Source organism: Oratosquilla oratoria, chromosome 16 (genome assembly GCF_046742065.1).
Source record: "Oratosquilla oratoria isolate Oo_2021 chromosome 16, ASM4674206v1, whole genome shotgun sequence".
Classification (NCBI taxonomy): Eukaryota; Metazoa; Arthropoda; class Malacostraca; order Stomatopoda; family Squillidae; genus Oratosquilla; species Oratosquilla oratoria.
Genome location: NC_134792.1, coordinates 10617654 through 10637492, shown reverse-complemented (window position 1 = coordinate 10637492; position 19839 = coordinate 10617654). Strand labels below are relative to the sequence as shown.

The window sequence follows — 19839 nt, the reverse complement described above, 5'->3', positions numbered from 1 at the left end:
AATCATGAGAGGTATGGGAGTCCTTGATAGAGAAGACTTACTAAAGTGGGATATGAGAAATACAAGAGGACATGGAAAGAAATTCAGAGGACAGTTATAGAAGCCACCTGAAAAAGAATAGCTTTCCCCACAGAGTGACAGGTCATTCCTGCATCTCACTCACTGCCCTGGGTCAGAAGCAGTGTCACAAGACACAGCACATCCACGGCAAGGCTGCTTTGTTAAATCGGCAATCCCCCTCTCTGTCCCCTTGTGCTGAAAAAGAGAAGACAGGGAGAAATCCCTTCAGGCTGTGTCAATTTATTTTTCACACATACTCCCTCACCCTCCATCTCCCCACCCACTCCCTTTCATCCATCACAGCATCATCCATACACAACCATTCTCCATTCATCCCAATCTTCTGTCCTCTCTCATCCTCCCCCCCCCCCGAGGCCCAGTACTTTGATGTAGTGGGGGGGGCTTCCATGTAGCAAGGACGGGCTGAGCTGTGCCAGCCAGGTACAACCATACTGGAGAGGTCAGCCCTAAGCTACCAGACGAAAACTGAGCCAATTTTTTTTTTTTTTTTTTTTTTTTGGGGGGGGGGGTAGTGAATTCCCCTATCCCTACCCTTCATATTTGCTACCCTACTCTCCTTTTTCACCATCTTTCTCTGATACTTGTTAAGGAAGGTTCTAGTATCTTGGTGCCTCCCAAGCTACATGTCTGAACCCAGTCAAGTGGGGATGTATACCGCGAGGTCACTACTCCCTGCGAGGGCCGAAAGCCCACCGACTGGGGAATACATGTTTGTGAGGTAGGTACTAGGCTGCCGACTTCCTTTGTCCCTATCCAGTACACATGCAGAGTGACTATGCCGGACCCATCCTAAATGGGACAAAACAAGAGAGGACAAACCCCGGGTTAACAAAGTCTATAACTCACCTCCGAGGCCCTGCATGTGTAAATAGTCGTTTCTGGAACTTCCCGACTCTGCAGAGACTTTTCTTTTATTGCTTGAGGCATCAGGCAACTGCAGTATCTTCTTTCATGCATTTATCTTTCTGAATATATATTGTGGCCTCATAAATATACACGATCATGGCGGCTGTTCAAACTGAATATTCTAAACCTCCACCACTACCTGATCCTCCTCCTAAACCCCCTGATCCCTCTCCTAATATTGCCAATCCTAATGTTGATGCTATTGACTCAGCAAAAGTAAAACCCCCAGTTGATGACTCCGGCTTGAAAAAGGACTTCGGTAAAAATAGCAAGATTTCATTGACAGATAATTCTGTAGCCCAGGAACTTACAATTAGAATGGATTCCTGAAGTGATGAAAACATCTTTAGATACTCAGAAACCAATAAATAGCTCAAATACTGCCCCTTATAGTCATAGAATCTTACATCTAAAATATGTCTCTCTTGATAAGAGTTATACAGACTTATATGAAAAGTTCCGTAAATTTGGACAAATTAAAAAGATCAGGGTTAAACTAACTGACAACTTTAAAGCTTGGCTAGTCTGGATCTCATTTCTTTCTAATCAGGATGTAGCTGCCGCCTGCTTGGATTATAATAACTGCAATGAAAATGAATCTTCGGCCCAACTTGTTGCTAGAGTGCCACCTAACTTGGATATCTTTTATCCAGAAAAGCCGGTAGAGGAAAGGAAGGAAAGTGTGCAGAGGCCTCCCAATCCAGCTAAGTGGCTCATTATCACTCTTGCAAAGGAACGTGCTAACTTGTTCGAGTTTAGAAGATTCTTGAAGAGTCACCTTGGCTCTGATAATTTGACTAACTCGCAGGTATCACGATTTGGAAGAAATTCCTTCTTAATTCATGTAAAATCTTATGAACAAGCTGCCATGGTGCTCAACTTGAAACAGAAATCGGACATTAAGGAAGTTAAACCCCACTACACCTTTAGTTATGCCAAAGGGGTAATTTTTAATAGAGATCTGTATGACTTTGATGAAGAAGAGATTTTAGAAATGTGCCCAACTAATGTTTGGAAGGTTGGTAAAATCCCTCGTTCTTCTATGATTATCCTAAATTTTTGTGGTGAAGATCTACCTCATTATGTAGAGATAGAAAAAGAAATTGTTTATGTGAAGCAGTTTAAGCCCCGTCCCCTTCAGTGCTTTAACTGCTGTGGTTTTGGCCATCCTTCCCACAGATGTGCAAGGGACAAACTGTGTTTGATATGTGCTCAGCCTGAACATGGGGATTGTTCCCACCCAACAGTTTGTATAGATTGTAAAGAAGAGCATGATGCCAGAGATAAGAACTGTGTAATTTATAAGAAGGAACAGGAAATACTATTAAAAGCTCATGCAGAACATATAAGCGTAGGATATGCTAAAAGACTATTAAGTAATTCCAAAAGATACAGTGATGTTAAAACAAATAGTAAAGTGGATCAGCCAACAGTAGAAGGCAATAGAAATAAAAATGCCAATATGAATGGTTCTGTTAACACTGAAGCCAAGCCTCAGTGTAAAATTGTTACTATGAAATCTAATGGTCTTTCTTCTTCTCAACTAGGAATTTCTAATACTTCTGAACCCTCCTCTGTGGAGGTTTCCTCACCCCTTGTTGAAGGGGTGTCCCCTGCCCCATCTGGAGGGGCACCTAAGGTTTCTATTGTAGAAACCGCACAGGCTTCTTCTAATGAAGCCTCTTCTCAGTCAACCTCTCTTCCAGACCTGGGGGACTCCCCAGTAGAGGGATTGCTGACTAGTGTGCCTCACTCAGTAGAGGTGCACAGAAGCAATGAGGATCAAGGAAATGCTGAACCCAAGCCTCAACGTGAAAGAGTCACTACTAGACCTAATCATTCTGCTCCACAACTAGGAAATTGTAGTACTCGTCAACCCTCCTCTGCGGAGGTTCTCCCATCCCCAGTTGAGGGAATGCCTCCTGCCCCATCTAGAGGGGCACCTAAAGTTCTCATTGCTGGGACCCCACAGGGTTCCTTTAATAAAGCCTCCTCTCCATCAGTCAAACTTCCAAACTTGGGGGGCTCCCCAATAAAGGGATCACGGACTGATGTGCCTCACTCAGTCGAGGCACACAGAAGCGAAGCTATGGAGTCTGAAGCTGTGCGCAGTAAAAGACTCCACAGTCCACCCTCATCTCCATCCTCTTACCCAAATCGCGATAAACAATCTAAGAAAGAAACTAATAACCCGGACTCTACATCGTCGGTCGGACCATCGTCAGAGAGGAGGATACCACCCGCGAAAGCAAAGAAATTAGAAAAGAACCCACCTTGTAAACCCTCTCTCTCCCAGACTTCTCTTACCAGACCAGTAGACCCAAAAAGAAAAAGAAAACAGTATAATGTCCATAATTCAATGGAATATGCAAGGTTTTAATTCTCATCGAGAGCAGGTTGGGATTCTCTTTAAAGAACATGATGTGTCTGTTTTTTGTCTGCAAGAAACTATGCTTGGCAATTTATCCCCTAATGTTGGACTTAATTATAAATTTTACAGATCTCCTCCTATGATTGGGGGCCGTGCCCATGGAAGTACTGGTATCATTGTTAAGAAATCTGTAAACCACAGAAGTGTCCACCTACATTCGGTGTTCCAGGCTTGTGCAGTACAAATCTTTACCACTAAATGGATCACTTTATGTTCTTTATATTTGGAACCTGAACTGGAAGATCGACTCGTAGACATATATAACCACCCCCGTCAGTTTGAGTTAAATGACCTACAATCTTTGGTTGACCAGCTCCCTGAGCCTTTTATTCTAATGGGTGACTTTAACACCAAGCATCCTCTATGGGGTGAATCAAGGTGTGACCCCTGGGGCAATATAATTGAAGAATTTATTGATAGTAACAATGTCATTTTGATGAATGACTGTTCCAAAACTAGGTTTGATGTCTTTCACAACTCAAGTTCTGCTATAGACCTAACTATTTGTTCATCATCCTTAAGATTAGACTACAGTTGGTCAATAGATGAAGATCTACATGGTAGCGACCACTGGCCTATCCATATCAAATATTTAAAGAACACTCCCTCCTCTTGCTTACCTAAATGGAAGACAGGAGAGGCTAATTGGGAATTATTTAGGAGATCCACAGAGATTAATTATAAGACTAGTGATTTTGGTAGTAACTGTGATGCATATGACTACCTGGTAGACATGATACTCTCTGGTGCTTAATCTTCCATTCCTAGGACAGCTGGTAAACCTCAACGCCCAGTAGTCCCCTGGTGGAGCGATGAATGTGCTATAAGCAGAAAGATTACAAGAACTTGCTATAAGAGATATCGGAGATATCCTTGTTTAGTCAATAAGATAACGTACAGAAGAGCTCGAGCAAAGCTGAAGAAAATCTTCAAGAAAGCAAGGAGGGAATCCTTCATTAAATATATTAGCGAATTGAAATATGACTCTTAACCTACCTTAGTATGGAATAGGATTCGAAAATTACAAGGAAAGTTGACTCCATCTCCTTTACCCATTCTGAAGATAAATGACTCTTTTATATCAGATACAAGAGAAGTAGCAGAGGATTTTGGAAGACATTATGATTTCAAGTCCACTACATTATTCAGATGATTTCAGAAGAATTAGAGCCAAGACCACGATTATTCCTCCTACCAATACGAACTCGGAGGCATATAATCTTCTCTTCACCTTGGATGAAATGGATCATGCTTTATCTCTATCCTCCCCAACCTCTCCTGGAGAGGATGACATTCTTTATTCCATGGTTGGTCACTTATCCATATCGTCGAAGAAATTCCTTTTAAATGTGCTGAACAAATTTTGGTATTCTGGGTCTTCTCCTAAATCTTGGAAGACTTCAATCATCATAGGAATCTTAAAGGCAAGAAAAGACCCTCATGACCCACAAAGTTACAGACCTATTGCTCTCACAAGCTGCATTTGTAAGATCTATGAAAGAATGGTTAATACGCGTTTAGTTTGGTTTTTTGGAATCTAAAAATCTGCTATCTAACAGACAGTTTGGATTTAGAAGAAATAAGTGCACCCTGGTCCCCTTACTTTTTATCACTCGTGAGATTCAGAATGCCTTCGCAATTGAGAACTCTAGCATTGGTGTGTTTTTTGACTTAAAAAATGCCTACGATACTACCTGGCGGGGAGGCATTCTGAAGCAAGTTGCAGAGTGGGGTATCGGGGGTGATATGTTCAATTGTTTAAAGGACTTCTTATCTGACCATTATCTAAAAGTCCGAGTGGGCTCTTCTTTCTCTTGTGCATATCTTCAAGAGGAAGGGATTCCCCAAGGAAGTGTTCTGAGTCCTACACTCTTCAGCATAGCCATTAATAGTTTATTAGAACAAGTTCCCACAGGAGTTCATGGATTGGCTTATGCTGATGACTTCGCTATTGTGTGCAGCAAATCGACAACATTAGAAACGGGCCAAAAGATTCAAGAGGTTATTAACTTAGCAACAACATGGGCTAATTGCAGGGGCTTCAGATTCTCTGCTGATAAAACCAAAGCCATAAGGTTTTCCAGACTAAGACGCAAGGAAGAAATACCAACACTATTCTTAGAGGGTGTCATATTACCGTATGAAGATGAAGTGAAATACTTGGGTCTGGTATTGGATAAAAGGTTGACATTCACAAATCACATAAACGATGTTGTATACACTGTCAAACAGCAACTTAATATACTAAAAGTAGTGTCTCGTTTCAACTGGGGAGCAGATCGTGTTACTTTAATAAGGCTTTACCAAACATTGTGCCTTAGCAAAATGGATTATGGATGTCAAATTTATGGATCGGCATGTAAAAGTTCACTGAAGAAGCTTGATATAGTCCACAATATGGCTTTACGGATCTGTTCAGGAGCCTATAGAACATCTCCAGTGGATAGCTTGTATGTGGACGCAGGAATTCCTCCCCTGTATATTTGCAGGGAGAAATTAAGCCTTAGATATATATCTCGTGTCTTGACATCCAAACAGAATCCAAACTTCAAATTTGTAAAGCAGCCGGTAGACAGAGCTCCAAGGAAATATATACATACATACATATACCAAGGCTTTTTCCCCCTTCCAAGGGAGGTAGCCAAAAAGGGAAAGGCATAAAAACACTCCCACCCATTTCATCCCTAAATACACTCCACACCCCTCCCACCCTCCCTCTCATCTGAGCACCTCCTGGATGACGGGTCATCCCTGCACCCTGCCCACCGCCCTGGGTCAGAAGCAGTGTCGCAAGACACAGTACATCCACAGCAAGGCCGCTTCATTTAATCGGCGACTCCCCCTCTCCGTCCCCCTTTGCATATAAGGCGAGGACGGGGAGAAATCCCTTCGGGCTGCGTCAAAATTTACTCACACATACTACCCCACCCCCCACCCCCCCGCCCATTCCTCCTCATGCAGTCACAACATCATCCATATACAACCATTCTCCACTCACCTCTGTCTTCCATCCTCTCCCTTCCTTCCTCAACAGACATTCCCCTCTTCCCCAAAGCCCCCTTCACCCCATCCATCCACCTCATCCTAGGACGTCCCCTCATGTTCACTCCCTCCACATCTGCCTTCCATACCTCTTTTACTAGTCTTTCTTCACTCATTCTTTCCATGTGTCCAAACCATCCTAATATTCTTTCATCAACCCTATCTCCCAAATCCTTTTTCACCCCTGTTCTCCTCCTCACCTCCTCATTTCTCACTCTATCCAGCCTAGTAACCCCCACCATACTTCTCAGACACCTCATCTCAAACACATTCAAACTCCTTCTCTCTTCTCCTCTTATGTTCCACGTTTCTGCCCCATACAGTGCTGTTGGCACAATCACTCCTTCATACAGTCTCCTCTTCGCATCCATTCCCAAATGTCTATTCCTCATTACACTCTTTAAACCACCAAGGCATTTACTCGCTTCTCTCAATCTACATTCTACCTCCACCTTCACTCCACCTTTTCCTGCTGCACTTGCACCCAAGTATCTAAAGCTATCCACTTCCTCCAGTCGCTCTCCCTTAATGTTCACTTCCAGTCTTCTGCCACTTTCACCCCTTGTACATCTCATCACCTTACTTTTACCCACATTTATCTTTAGCTTTCTTCTATCACATACTCTCCCAAACTCTGCCACCAGCTTCCTCAATCCCTCCTCTGACCCTGCCACAAGGAAAAGTACTCTGCCAAAACCTTTAGAAGTGAGATGTGAAGTTGGGACAGAGAAGGTAGGACTTGTTCCTAACACAATTGCTGAGATCACGCCTCCCAAATTCCCTCCTTGGAACCGATGCCCCACTGAAATATGTCCTCTTAAAAAGAAGAAAAACAGAACTGCTGTAGAGCTAAAAAATGAATGTTTAGAACATTTATCAGTACATGCTGATGCAATTTTTATTTATACAGATGGATCAAAATCCCAAGATGGTGTTGGTTGTGCTGTTGTAACTGATAGCACAATTTTAAAGAGAAAGTTGCCTGATTTTAGCTCTGTTTTTACTGCTGAACTGCTGGCAGTCAGCAACGCCCTGAAGTTTGTTTTTAATTCTGCTCCGTGTGGTAGGAACGTTGTTATTTTTACGGATTCCATGAGCGTTCTATCCTCTGTAAATAATTTGTTGCCTCATAATTTTTTAGTGCAAGAAATACAGGAATGGCTGATTCTCATAAACAACAGAAAGAAGATAAAAGTAAACTTTTGCTGGGTGCCATCCCATGTGGGTGTCACTGGAAATGAAAAGGCCGATGCTGCAGCCAAAGCCGCCACTAGGCTCAGCCATATAGCAGACCGAAAAGTCCCACATACGGACTTGAAACAAGTGATCCATTGTTATACAATGAAGAAGTGGCAAGAGCAATGGACAAGGCTGGACGGCAGTTATAAATTAAAAGAAATTCATTCCTTAGTGAACCCTTGGAAGTGTCCTCCTTTGGACAGAAAGTCAAGCATTGTCTTGACAAGACTGAGAATTGGCCATTCCTACATTACACATAAATTTTTAATGGCAAGTATTTGCCTAGTTGTATTTACCTAGTTGTAATATACGGGAGGGGAGCTATGCTCGTGGTGACCCGTCTTTGTATCTCTCCGCATCAAGTTTTATCTTAAAATCTTGTATAGTGTTAGCACATACTGTTTTGTTGTCTAATTTGTTCCATATATTTATCGCTCTGTGTGGGAAACTGTTCCTTTTCAAGTTTTTTCTATAACTATCCTTTTTCAATTTTTTTCCGTGTCCTCTTCTTTTACCGTTGTCCCACATTAAAAGGTCGTTCCTATCTAAAACTTCCATTCCTTTCATTATTCTGTAGATAGCAAATCTCCTCTTTCTCTTCTTTGTTCCAGAGTTGGTAGGTTCAATTTGGATAGTCTTTGCTCATATGTTAGTTCGGCGAGTGTCGGTGCTAGTTTTGTTGTCGCTCTTTGTAATCTTTCTAGTTTCTTAATATTCTTTTTGGTACTGGGTGTCCAAAGTGATGCTGCGTACTCGAGTTTTGGTCTTATTAGTGTAGTAAGTATTTTCCTTATCATTTCTTCGTCCATATAGGTAAATGCCACTTTGATTGCTCTCAATAAGTTGTAGGTTTCTCCGAACATCTTGTTTATATGCTTATCTGGTTTCATGTCCTTTCCAATCATCACTCCAAGATCTTTTTCATAGTTTGTTTTATTTATTTTTTCTTCCCCAACTCTGTAATCTTTTGATATTCTATTTTTACTCTTTCCAAATTCCATTATGCTGCATTTCTTAATATTGAATTTTACTTCCCACTTTCGAGTCCAATTCCATATTGTGTCCAGATCTTGTTGCAATGAGTTGCAGTCCTCTTCAGTTTTTACCTTCTTAAGTAATTTTGCATCATCTGCAAAACAATTTATATAGCACTCCACGCCTTCATTCATGTCATTAATGTATACAGCGAACATGATCGGGGCCAGTACTGATCCTTGCGGGACCCCGCTTTTTACTTCTTCCCAGTTGGAGAATTTTTCTCTAATTACAACTCTCATTTTCCTCCCAATCAGAAAGTCTTTCATCCATTCCAATAATTTTCCTCTGATGCCACCTTTTGACTCTATCTTATTTATTAGTTTCCTATGAGGTACCTTATCGAATGCCTTTTGCAGGTCCAGAAAAGCACAGTCTGCCCATCCATCTCTTTCTTCTATTATGTCTACTAATCTTGAGTAAAAGCAAATCAGATTTGTTGTACAGGATCTCCCTTGTCTAAATCCAAATTGATTTGGGTTCAGTATAGATTTTTCTTCCAGGTACTTAACCCATCTGTTTTTGATCACTCTTTCACAAATTTTTGCTATTGTGCTTGTTAGTGAGACCGGTCTGTAGTTAGATGGATCTTCCTTATCACCTCCCTTATAAATTGGTACAATGTTTGCTTTTTTCCAGTCCAATGGTACTTTTCCTTCTTTAATTGATGATTTAATTATATCATATATTTTGTCAGTTAATTCTTCCATGCATTCTTTCAGTATCCAGTTTGCTATTCCGTCTGGGCCATGTGATTTTCTGACATCCAGGGTTTTGATTTGATCACTGATTTCTTTTTGTGTTACGTTTATTTCTTTCATTGCTGGGGATAATTCTCTCTCTCTAACTTTACTGTTAGGCGAGTTTTCTATTGTGAATACTGATCTGAAGTGGTTGTTCATTATTTCAGCCATTTCCAGTTCTTCTGTAAATTCCTTTTTATCTTGGCGCAGTTTTTCTATTTCTTGTTTGTTTTTCAGTTTTCCATTTACATATTTGTAAAATAGTTTGGGTTATTCTTTACATTTGTCTATTATCTTTTTTTCATAATTTCTCTTTTCATCTCTGCGTATTTTTACATATTCATTTCTTAGTTTGATGTATGTTTGCCATTTGCTTTGTTTCTTATCTCTTTTCCATTTTTTCCAAGCTTTGTCCCTTTTTTCCTTTGCTTCACTACATCTTTTGTTGTACTAGTTCTTTATGTATGCCTTTTCCATTTTTTGTTGTGGTACAAATTTGTCCACTCCTTCATTATAAATTTCCTTTAGTATGTTCCATTATTCTTCTATCCCTGTATCTTCGTTTTGGAATTTTTCCCAGTTTGCATTGCGAAAGAATGTTTTAAGTTTCTCAAAGTTTGTTTTGTTATACATAGGTCTTCCTATTCTATGTTTAACATTTTTGCTTTGGTCTGGTTGTTCTTTCAATTCCATTTCAATTAGTACATGGTCACTTTTTCCTATCGGAGTTTTGTAAATAATATTATCGATTATCTCAGGTTCTGTTGTAAGTATTAAGTCCAATATTGAAGGTTCTTCATTTCCTCTATATCTAGTATTTTCTCTAATCCACTGGGTCATTGTGTATTCAATGGTCAAGTCAAGGAGTACATTGCCCCAGTGTTTCTCTCCCCCTTTCACTGTCATATCTTCCCAGCATATTTCTTTTGAATTAAAGTCACCCATAATTACTGTATTTCCTCCATCCTTCAGTGTTTCAATTAGTTCTTCCATTGTATCATCTAGTAACTCGGCATGATCCCTCTCTGACCAGGCTTGTGTCTTAGGAGGTACATATACCACTGCAAATTGTCTTTTCTTCATTTTTTTACCTTCGACTTGTACTATAATTGATTCTACATTATTTTTTCCTTCAGTTATTTTTGCTACAGTTAAATCTTTCTTGGCCAAAATGAGAACTCCTCCGCCCTGTTTGTTCTTTCTATTCTTTGTCCAACAGTTATATTCTCCTTGTCCCACAGTGTGGGGTGTTAGTATGAACTTTAATTTGGTTTCTACAATTCCCATTATGTCTGGTTTTTCTAATACTAGATAATCATTTAATTCGTTTATTCCTGAGATTATTCCGTCTATATTTGTGTAAGCTATTTTTAGTTTCCTTTCTCCTCCCCTTCTGTCTTCTTTGTTTCCATTTTTTCTATGTACTTTTTCCTCAGCCTCATGTCTATCACTCTCCAAAAAACTCCTCTTTTTCTTTTTCAGTTCTATTCTCATTCCTTTCATTTGCCTCATTCCTAAGTTCCTTTTCTTTCTCTTTTTCTTCCTCACTCATTTCTTTTTTAATCCATATATTTTTGTACTGTTCACTACTTGCTAGTCTCATTGTTCTAGTTAAAATTTCTTCTACACTTGATTGCGATCTAAGTTTTACTTTTAATGGTCTATATAGCTTATCTTTAGAGTACCTGCCCATTCTATGAGTTTCCTCGATTTCTCGGTCCCAGCCTAACTCATCTGTTTGTAACTCCTTTAGTATTTCTTTGGCAATCTCTTTTTCTTCCTTTTCCCTCTGGTATCTTGGTACATTGTGCTTTTCTTTAATGCCATAGACTACTATACATCTTTTTCTATCCACTGTGTCCCTAACTAGGTTACTTTTCTCTTTAATAACCTGAATTACAGTTTCTTTTGTATTAGCTTTTACTTGTTCCATTATTTTCTTTAAAGATATTTCCTGACTTTCCTTCTCAATTTTCCACTGTTTTTTTATTTCCTGTAGGTCATTCTCCCTAATTTTTTCTTCCACCTTTTCGGTCACTTTCATTTGACTTTTGATTTCTCGTTTCAGAATCTCGTTCCTACTATTATCCTCACTTTTCAACCTCTCATTCTCACCCTTAAGCTGTTTTAATTCCTTTTTCAACTCGTCTATCTCCCTATTGTTTTCCTCCTCCTGGTACATTATCTTATATTCGCTTTTAAGTTCTAATAGTTCATCTACGATATCACTTAGATCTCCACTCCTCATTATGTTCCTGTATCTGGGTTCTCTATCCATCTCTATTCTTAATAATCCATTTCCTTCCCTTTCAAACCCAGAAAATCTACTTACGTCTAGTCTTTGATATTCTCTTGGTGTTGAAGCGAAGCATGATTTTTTTCTCACTACTCCTAATGGAGTTTCGATTTTTGTTTCTTCCAGGCTTCTTTTAATTGCGTCCTTGGATTTAGGGGTTTCCATTTTTAAGTGGGGCAGAAAGGCTGGCCCCCCAATGTCCCACTTGCCAAGTAGTTTTGACAATAAGACACATTTTAGTTCAGTGCCCTGCATTCTCTAATAAGCGCAGGGCAAATTTCTTAACAGATTTATCTTTTAAAGAAATTTTAGGGGAGGAAGCTTGTGTGAAGAACATTTTAAAGTTTTTAAAAGACAAATTTATTTTATGAAATTTTTAAATTGTGTGTGTGAATGCTTGTGAGTGTGTGTTGTTGAAGTGTGGTCGTGAATGTCTATTGTTTTAATTGTTTTACTTGAATTTTATTTTTATTTTATTTTTTAAACTAAAAGATAAATATGCACTGAATGGCCTACCGGCTCCGGCGCTTGGCCTTCGAGCCAAAAACTCCATAAATCAATCCTACCTCTGCCTTCCATGTGTCCAAACCATCACAATATTCTTTCATCATGCTTATCTCCCAACTCCCCTTCCACCCCGTTCTCCTCCTCACCTCCACATTTCTCACTCTGTCTAGCCTAATAACCCACATACTTCTCAGGCACCTCATCTCAAACACATTCAAACTTCTCTCTTCCTCTCATATGTTCCATGTTTCTGCCCCATACAGTGCTGTTGGCACAATTACTCCTTCATAGAATCTCCTTTTATTATCAATTCCCAAATGTCTATTTCTCATTACACTTTTTAATCCCCCAAGGTATTTACTTGCTTCTCTCAGTCTGCATTCTACCTCCACTTCCACTCCTCCCTTTCCTGCCACATTCACACCCAAGTATCTAAACCTATCCACTTCCTCCAGTCCCTCTCCCTTAATACTCACTTCCAGTCTGCTGCCACTTACTACCCCTATACATCTCATCACCTTACATTTACCCACATTTATCTTCAACTTCCTTTTTTTTTTTTTTTTTTTTTCACACCTTCCAAATCTGTCACAAACTTCTCCAATCCCTCCTCTGATCCTGCCACAAGTGCACTGTCATAAGCAAACAACTGGTTCATCTCCCACTTTACCCAAGATAGGATGAAAAATAGTAAAAATTGCTAGTTTTCATATATATATATTGAACTAGATTAATTTTGTCACTAGGTAGTTTGGAAGGTACATAGCATGCTATCAAAGGTTTTGATAAAAGCTACAATATCATAACTAACGTGCTTTGCTCTATGGGAATGCTGGATTTGTATGTTATTGATTTTCATTCCAGTTGAGTTATAAAGAAGAAAAATGCTTCAAGGGCTTCATAGAAGGAGACATCAACTTTGCCCCGACGTATAAATATGATTTGTTCTCTGATGACTATGACACAAGTGAAAAGGCACGTGTACCGGCATGGACAGACCGTGTATTATTTTGGCGGAGGTGCTATGCCAGGGATAAAGAAAATCCCAAGTGGCATCCAGGTAAGCTTCAGAATTATATTTACTTATATTGTATTGCATCATCCATATACAACCATTCTCCACTCACCCCTATCTTCTGTCTTCTCCTTTCCTTTCTCAACACCCCTTTTACCACATCCATCCATCTCATCCTTGGTTGCCCCTCTTGTTCACTCCATCCACCTCTGACTTCCACACTTCCTTTACTATCTTTTACTAATCTTTCTTCAGTCATTCTTTCCATGTGTCCAAACCATCCCAATACTCATTCATCAACCCTATCTCCCGAGATAGGGATGAGTGGTGAATGGTTGTATATGGATGATGCTGTGATGCTTGGAAGGGAGTGACTGGAGAATAGGGGAGATAGGGAGTGGTTGTGTGTGAATGATATTTTGATGCTGTCCAAAGGAATTTCTCCCTGTCTTCTCTTTTTCTGCATAAGGGGATGGAGAGAGGGTTGCAGATTAAATGAAGCAGCCTTGCTATGGATGGGCTGTCTTGCTACATTGTTTGTGACTTGGGGCAATAGAAGAGATGCAGGGATGACCTGTCATCTAGGAGGAACCAAGAAAAGAGGGAGGGAAGGATGGGTGGTGAATGGGAGTGGAGTGGGTGGGGAGGTTATGGATGGAAATAGAATTAGGCCTTTGATTGACTACCTGCCTTGTAGGAGGAAAAGCCCTTGGTATATGTATGTATATTGTGGGTAAAAGTAAGGTGATGAGATGTACAAGGGATGGCAGCAAATTGGAATTGACTATTCAGGGAGAGAGGCTGGAAAAAGTGGATAGCTTTAGATACTTGGGGTGATTGTGGCTGGAAAGAGGGGTGGAGGTGAAGGTAGAATGTAGATTGAGAGAAGCAAGTAAATGCCTTGGGGATTTAGAAAGTGTAATGAGAAATAGACTTTTGGGAATGGATGCTAAGAGGAGATTGTATGAAGGAATGATTGTGCCAACAGCACTTTATGGTGTGGAAACATGGAACATAAGAGAGGATAAGTTTAAATGTGTTTGAGATGGAATGCCTGAGAAGTATGTTAGGGGTTACTAGGCTATTTAGAGTGAGAAATGAGGAGAGTGGGGGTGGAAAGGGAGTTAGGAGATAGGGTTGATGAAAGAGTATTGGGATGATTTGGACACATGGAAAGAATGAGTGATGAAAGATTAGTGAAAGAGGTGTGGAAGGCAGAGGTGGAGGGAGTGAACATGAGGAGGCAACCAAGGATGAGATGGATGGATGGGGTAAAAGGTCATTGGGAAAGAGGGAGTTGTCTTTTGAGGAAGGAAGGGAAAAGACAGAAGATAGGGGTGAGTGGAGAATTTACCTAGTTGTATTATATAGAAAGGGAGCTATGCTCGCGGTTACCTGTCTTTGTATCTCTCAGCATCAAGTTTTTTCTTAAAATCTTGAATAGTGTTTGCACACAATGTTTCTTTGTCTAATTTGTTCCAAGTATCTATCACTCTGTGTGGGAAGCTATTCTTTTTCAGATCTCTTCTGTAATTATCTTTTTTGAGTTTCTTTTCGTGTCCTCTTGATTTTCCATTGTCCCATTTCAATAAATCATTCTTATCTAAGATTTCCATTCCTTTCATAATTCTATAGATAGTAGGTCTCTTCCTTCTTTGTTCCAGAGTTGGTAATTCTAATTTGGACAGTCTTTGTTCATACATCATTTTGGAATGAGTTGGTGCCAGTTTTGTTGTTGCTCTTTGTATTCTTTCTAAATTTTTTATATTCTTTTTGGTACTGGGTGTCCATAGTGTTGGTGTGTACTCGAGTTTTGGTCTTATTAGTGTAGTTTTTTTTTTTTGTCATTTCCTCATCCAAATAGGTAAATGCCACTTTTATTGACCTCAATAAATTGTAGGTTTCTCTGACTATTCTATTGATATGCTTGTCCAGTGTCATGTCTTTGCTGATCATCACTCCAAGGTCTTTTTCTGAGTTTACTTTTTTTTAACTCTTCTTCACCAATTTTATAATCTCTCGATATTCTGTTTTTACTTTTTCCAAATTCCATTAGACTACATTTCTTGATATTGAATTTCACTTCCCACTTTTGAGTCCATTTCCAGATCTTGCCGAAATATTGTAACGAGTTGCAATCCTTCTCCGTTCTTACTTTCTTTAGTTTTTTGCGTCATCTGCAAATCTCTACTCCTTCATCCATGTCATTCATGTATATGGCAAACATGATCGGGGCCAGTACTGATCCGTGCGGGACACCACTTTTCATTTCTTCCCAATTTGAGAATTTATCTCTAATTGCTACTCTCCCTCCTGAGGCCCAGTACTTTGATGTAGTTGGGGGGCTTCTGTGTAGCAAGGACGGGCTGAGCTGTGCCAGCCAGGTGCAACCATACTGGAGAGGTCAGCCCTAAGCTACCAGATGAAAACCGAGCCAGATATTTTTTTTTTTTTTTTTTTTTGGGGGGGGGGGGGTAGTGAATAGATAGGGGGTCCCTCACCCTTTTCCTTTGTGAATTCCCCTATCCCTACCCTTCATATTTGCTACCCTACTCTCCTTTTTCACCATCTTTCTCTAATACTTGTTAACCCCTTCCATACGGTGCCGCACACGTAGGCGTCATGGACTTGGATCTCGGTGGCAGCAGCCAATGCCAGCCGTACGACGTGTCGTAATAATACTCGCATCATAAAATATAGTCACCGCTTATATCGATCGTTCTCTCTTCACCCGTGAATTTTGATAACCATAGAAAATGCGATTACAAAAGAATTAGAAAGAATGTAATTATGGAGGGGCGACTACAATAAATATAATCAAGACGCCGATATGGCAGCCTCGCGAATACACTCGCTCCCCATGACGCCTACGTGTGCGGCACCGTATGGAAGGGGTTAAGGAAGGTTCTAGTATCTTGGTGCCTCCCAAGGTACATGTCTGAACCCAGTCAAGTGGGGATGTATACCACGAGGTCACTACTCCCTGCAAGGGCCGAAAGCCCACCGACTGGGGAATGCATGTTTGTGAGGTAGGCATTAGGCTGCCGACTTCCTTTCTCCCTATCCAGTACACATGCAGAGTGACTACGCCGGACCCATCCTAAATGGGACAAAACAAAAGAGGACAAACCCCAGGTTAACAAAGTCTCTAACTCACCTCCGAGGCCCTGCATGTGTAAATAGTCATTTCTGGAACTTCCCGACTCTGCAGAGACTTTTCTTTTATTGCTTGAGGCATCAGGCAACTGCAGTATCTTCTTCTATGCATTTATCTTTCTTTCCTAATATATGGTGTGGCCTCATAAATATACACGATCATGGCGGCTGTTCAAACTGAATATTCTAAATCTCCACCACTACCTGATCCTCCTCCTAAACCCCCCGATCCCTCTCCTAATATTGCCAATCCTAATGTTGACGCTATTGACTCAGCAAAAGTAAAACTCCCAGTTGATGACTCCGGCTTGAAAAAGGACTTTGGTAAAAATACTAAGACTTCATTGACAGATAATTCTGTAGCCCAGAAACTTACAATTAGAATGGATTCTGAAGTGATGAAAACATCTTTAGATACTCAGAAATCAATAAATAGCTCAAATACTGCCCCTAATAGTCATAGAATCTTACATCTAAAATATGTCTCTCTTGATAAGAGTTATACAGACTTATATGAAAAGTTCCGTAAATTTGGACAAATTAAAGAGATCAGGGTTAAACTAACTGACAACTTTAAAGCTTGGCTAGTCTGGATCTCATTTCTTTCTAATCAGGATGCAGCTGCCGCCTGCTTGGATTATAATAACTGCAATGAAAATGAATCTTCGGCCCAACTTGTTGCTAGAGTGCCACCTAACCTGGATATCTTTTATCCAGAAAAGCCGGTAGAGGAAAGGAAGGAAAGTGTGCAGAGGCCTCCCAATCCAGCTAAGTGGCTCATTATCACTCTTGCAAAGGAACGTGTTAACTTGTTCGAGTTTAGAAGATTCTTGAAGAGTCACCTTGGCTGTGGTAATTTGACTAACTCGCAGGTATCACGATTTGGAAGAAATTCCTTCTTAATTCATGTAAAATCTTATGAACAAGCTGCCATGGTGCTTAACTTGAAACAGAAATCCGACATTAAGGAAGTTAAACCCCACTATACCTTTAGTTATGCCAAAGTGGTAATTTTTTTTATAGAGATCTGTATGACTTTGATGAAGAAGAAATTTTAGAAATGTGCACAACTAATGTTTGGAAGGTTGCTAAAATCCCTCGTTCTTCTATGATTATCCTAAATTTTTGTGGTGAAGATCTACCTCATTATGTAGAGATAGAAAAAGAGATTGTTTATGTGAAGCAGTTTAAGCCCTGTCCCCTTCAGTGCTTTAACTGCTATGGTTTTGGCCATCCTTCCCGCAGATGTGCAAGGGACAAACTGTGTTTGATATGTGCTCAGCCTGAACATGGGGATTGTTCCCGCCCAACAGTTTGTATAAATTGTAAAGAAGAGTATGATGCCAGAGATAAGAACTGTGTAATTTATAAGAAGGAACTGGAAATACTACTAAAAGCTCATGCAGAATATATAAGTGTATGACATGCTAAAAGACTATTAAGTAATTCCAAAAGATACAGTGATGTTGTTAAAACAAATAGTAAAGTGGATCAGCCAACTGTAGAACCCAATAGAAATAAAAATGCCAATATGAATGGTTCTGTTAACACTGAAGCCAAGCCTCAGTGTAAAATTGTTACTATGAAATCTAATGGTCTTTCTTCTCAACTAGGAATTTCTAATACTTCTGAACCCTCCTCTGTGGAGGTTTCCTCACCCCTTGTTGAAGGGGTGTCCCCTGCCCCATCTGGACACCTAAGGTTTCTATTGTAGAAACCTCACAGGCTTCTTCTAATGAAGCCTCTTCTCAGTCAACCTCTCTTCCAGACCTGGGGGACTCCCCAGTAGAGGGATTGCTGTCTAGTGTGCCTCACTCAGTAGAGGTGCACAGAAGCAATGAGGATCAACACTCTTCAAATCATACAAAACAAAGCCCTAAAAACAATTACAGGCTGCACAAATACAACACCAACAGACCATTTACACCATGAAACAAAAGTCCTCAAAGTCAAGGACCACCTCGACATGAGAGGCACACAAACACTTGCCGCAGCCACCACAAACACATCACACCCACACACACCAAGAAACATTAAAACAACACCCAAAGACCTTTATTACGCACAAATAGTCTCTTCTCTTCCTCCAAAACCACCAAATACCAGCCTCCGGAAACATATTCGTAATCGTATCACTCACCGCTCCATTAACACACTGAAAGACAACACACTGCTGCATGCCAGGCCCCCTGATATCCACCCTTCTAAATCCTCTCTCCCACGAAAGGACAGAGTCCACTTGGCCAGACTGCGGTGCGGCCACCACCCAGCACTTCTAAGCTACCAGAAGAGGCTGGATGACAGCATTGTGAACAGCTGCCCAGGATGTAACACTTCACCCCATACCATACAACACATAATGGAAGACTGCATTATACACAATCATGCACGCAAACAACACAACATAAACTCTATAAAGGATTTGTGGGAAAACCCAGTTTCGGCTGTAGCATTCCTTGGGGAAACGGGACTGCTTGGACAGACAGTCTAAGGAACAACAACAACAACAACCAAATGCTGAACTCAAGCCTCAACGTGAAAGAGTCACTACTAGACCTAATCTTTCTGCTCCACAACTAGGAAATTGTAGTACTCCTCAACCCTCCTCTGCAGAGGTTCTCCCATCCCCAGTTGAGGGAATGTCTCCTGCCCCATCTAGAGGGGCACCTAAAGTTCCCATTGCTGAAACCACACAGGGTTCCTCTAATAAAGCCTCCTCTCAATCAGTCAACCTTCCAAACTTGGGGGGCTCCCCAATAAAGGGATCACGGACTGATGTGCCTCACTCAGTTGAGGCGCACAGAAGCAAAGCTATGGTGTCTGAAGCTGTGCACAGTAAAAGACTCCACAGTCCACCCTTATCTCCATCTTCTTCCCCAAATCGTGATAAGCAATCTAAGAAAGGAACTAACCCAGACTCTACATCGTCGGTCGGACCATTGTCAGAGAGGAGGATGCCACCCGTGAAAGCAAAGAAATTAGAAAAGAACCCATCTTGTAGACCCTCTCTCTCCCAGACTTCTCTTGCCAGACCAGTAGACCCAAAAAAGAAAAAGAAAACAGTATAATGTCCATAATTCAATGGAATATTCAAGGTTTTAATTCTCATCGAGAGAAGGTTCAGATTCTCTTTAAAGAACATGATGTGTCTGCTATTTGTCTCCAAGAAACTATGCTTGGCGATTTATCCCCTAATGTTGGACTTAATTAAAAATTTTACAGATCTCCTCAATTACAAATTTTACAGATCTCCCTCTATGATTGGGGGCCGTGCCCATGGAGGTACTGGTATCATTGTTAAGAAATCTGTAAACCACAGAAGTGTCCACCTACATTTGGTATTGCAAGCTTGTGCAGTACAAATCTTTACCACTAAATGGATCACTTT

General features: G+C 40.5%; 1 protein-coding gene across 6 annotated transcripts in view; it reads left to right on the top strand.

Annotated features, from left to right (window-relative positions):
* The window catches only part of Synj (synaptojanin), a 312743-nt gene that overhangs the window by 260651 nt on the left and 32253 nt on the right, over window positions 1-19839 (top strand). For all 6 annotated transcript variants that reach the window (XM_076199351.1, XM_076199352.1, XM_076199346.1 and 3 more), the window contains one exon: window positions 13145-13340. In XM_076199351.1, coding sequence (XP_076055466.1) covers window positions 13145-13340 — 196 coding nt within the window. The remainder of the gene's footprint in view (window positions 1-13144; window positions 13341-19839) is intronic.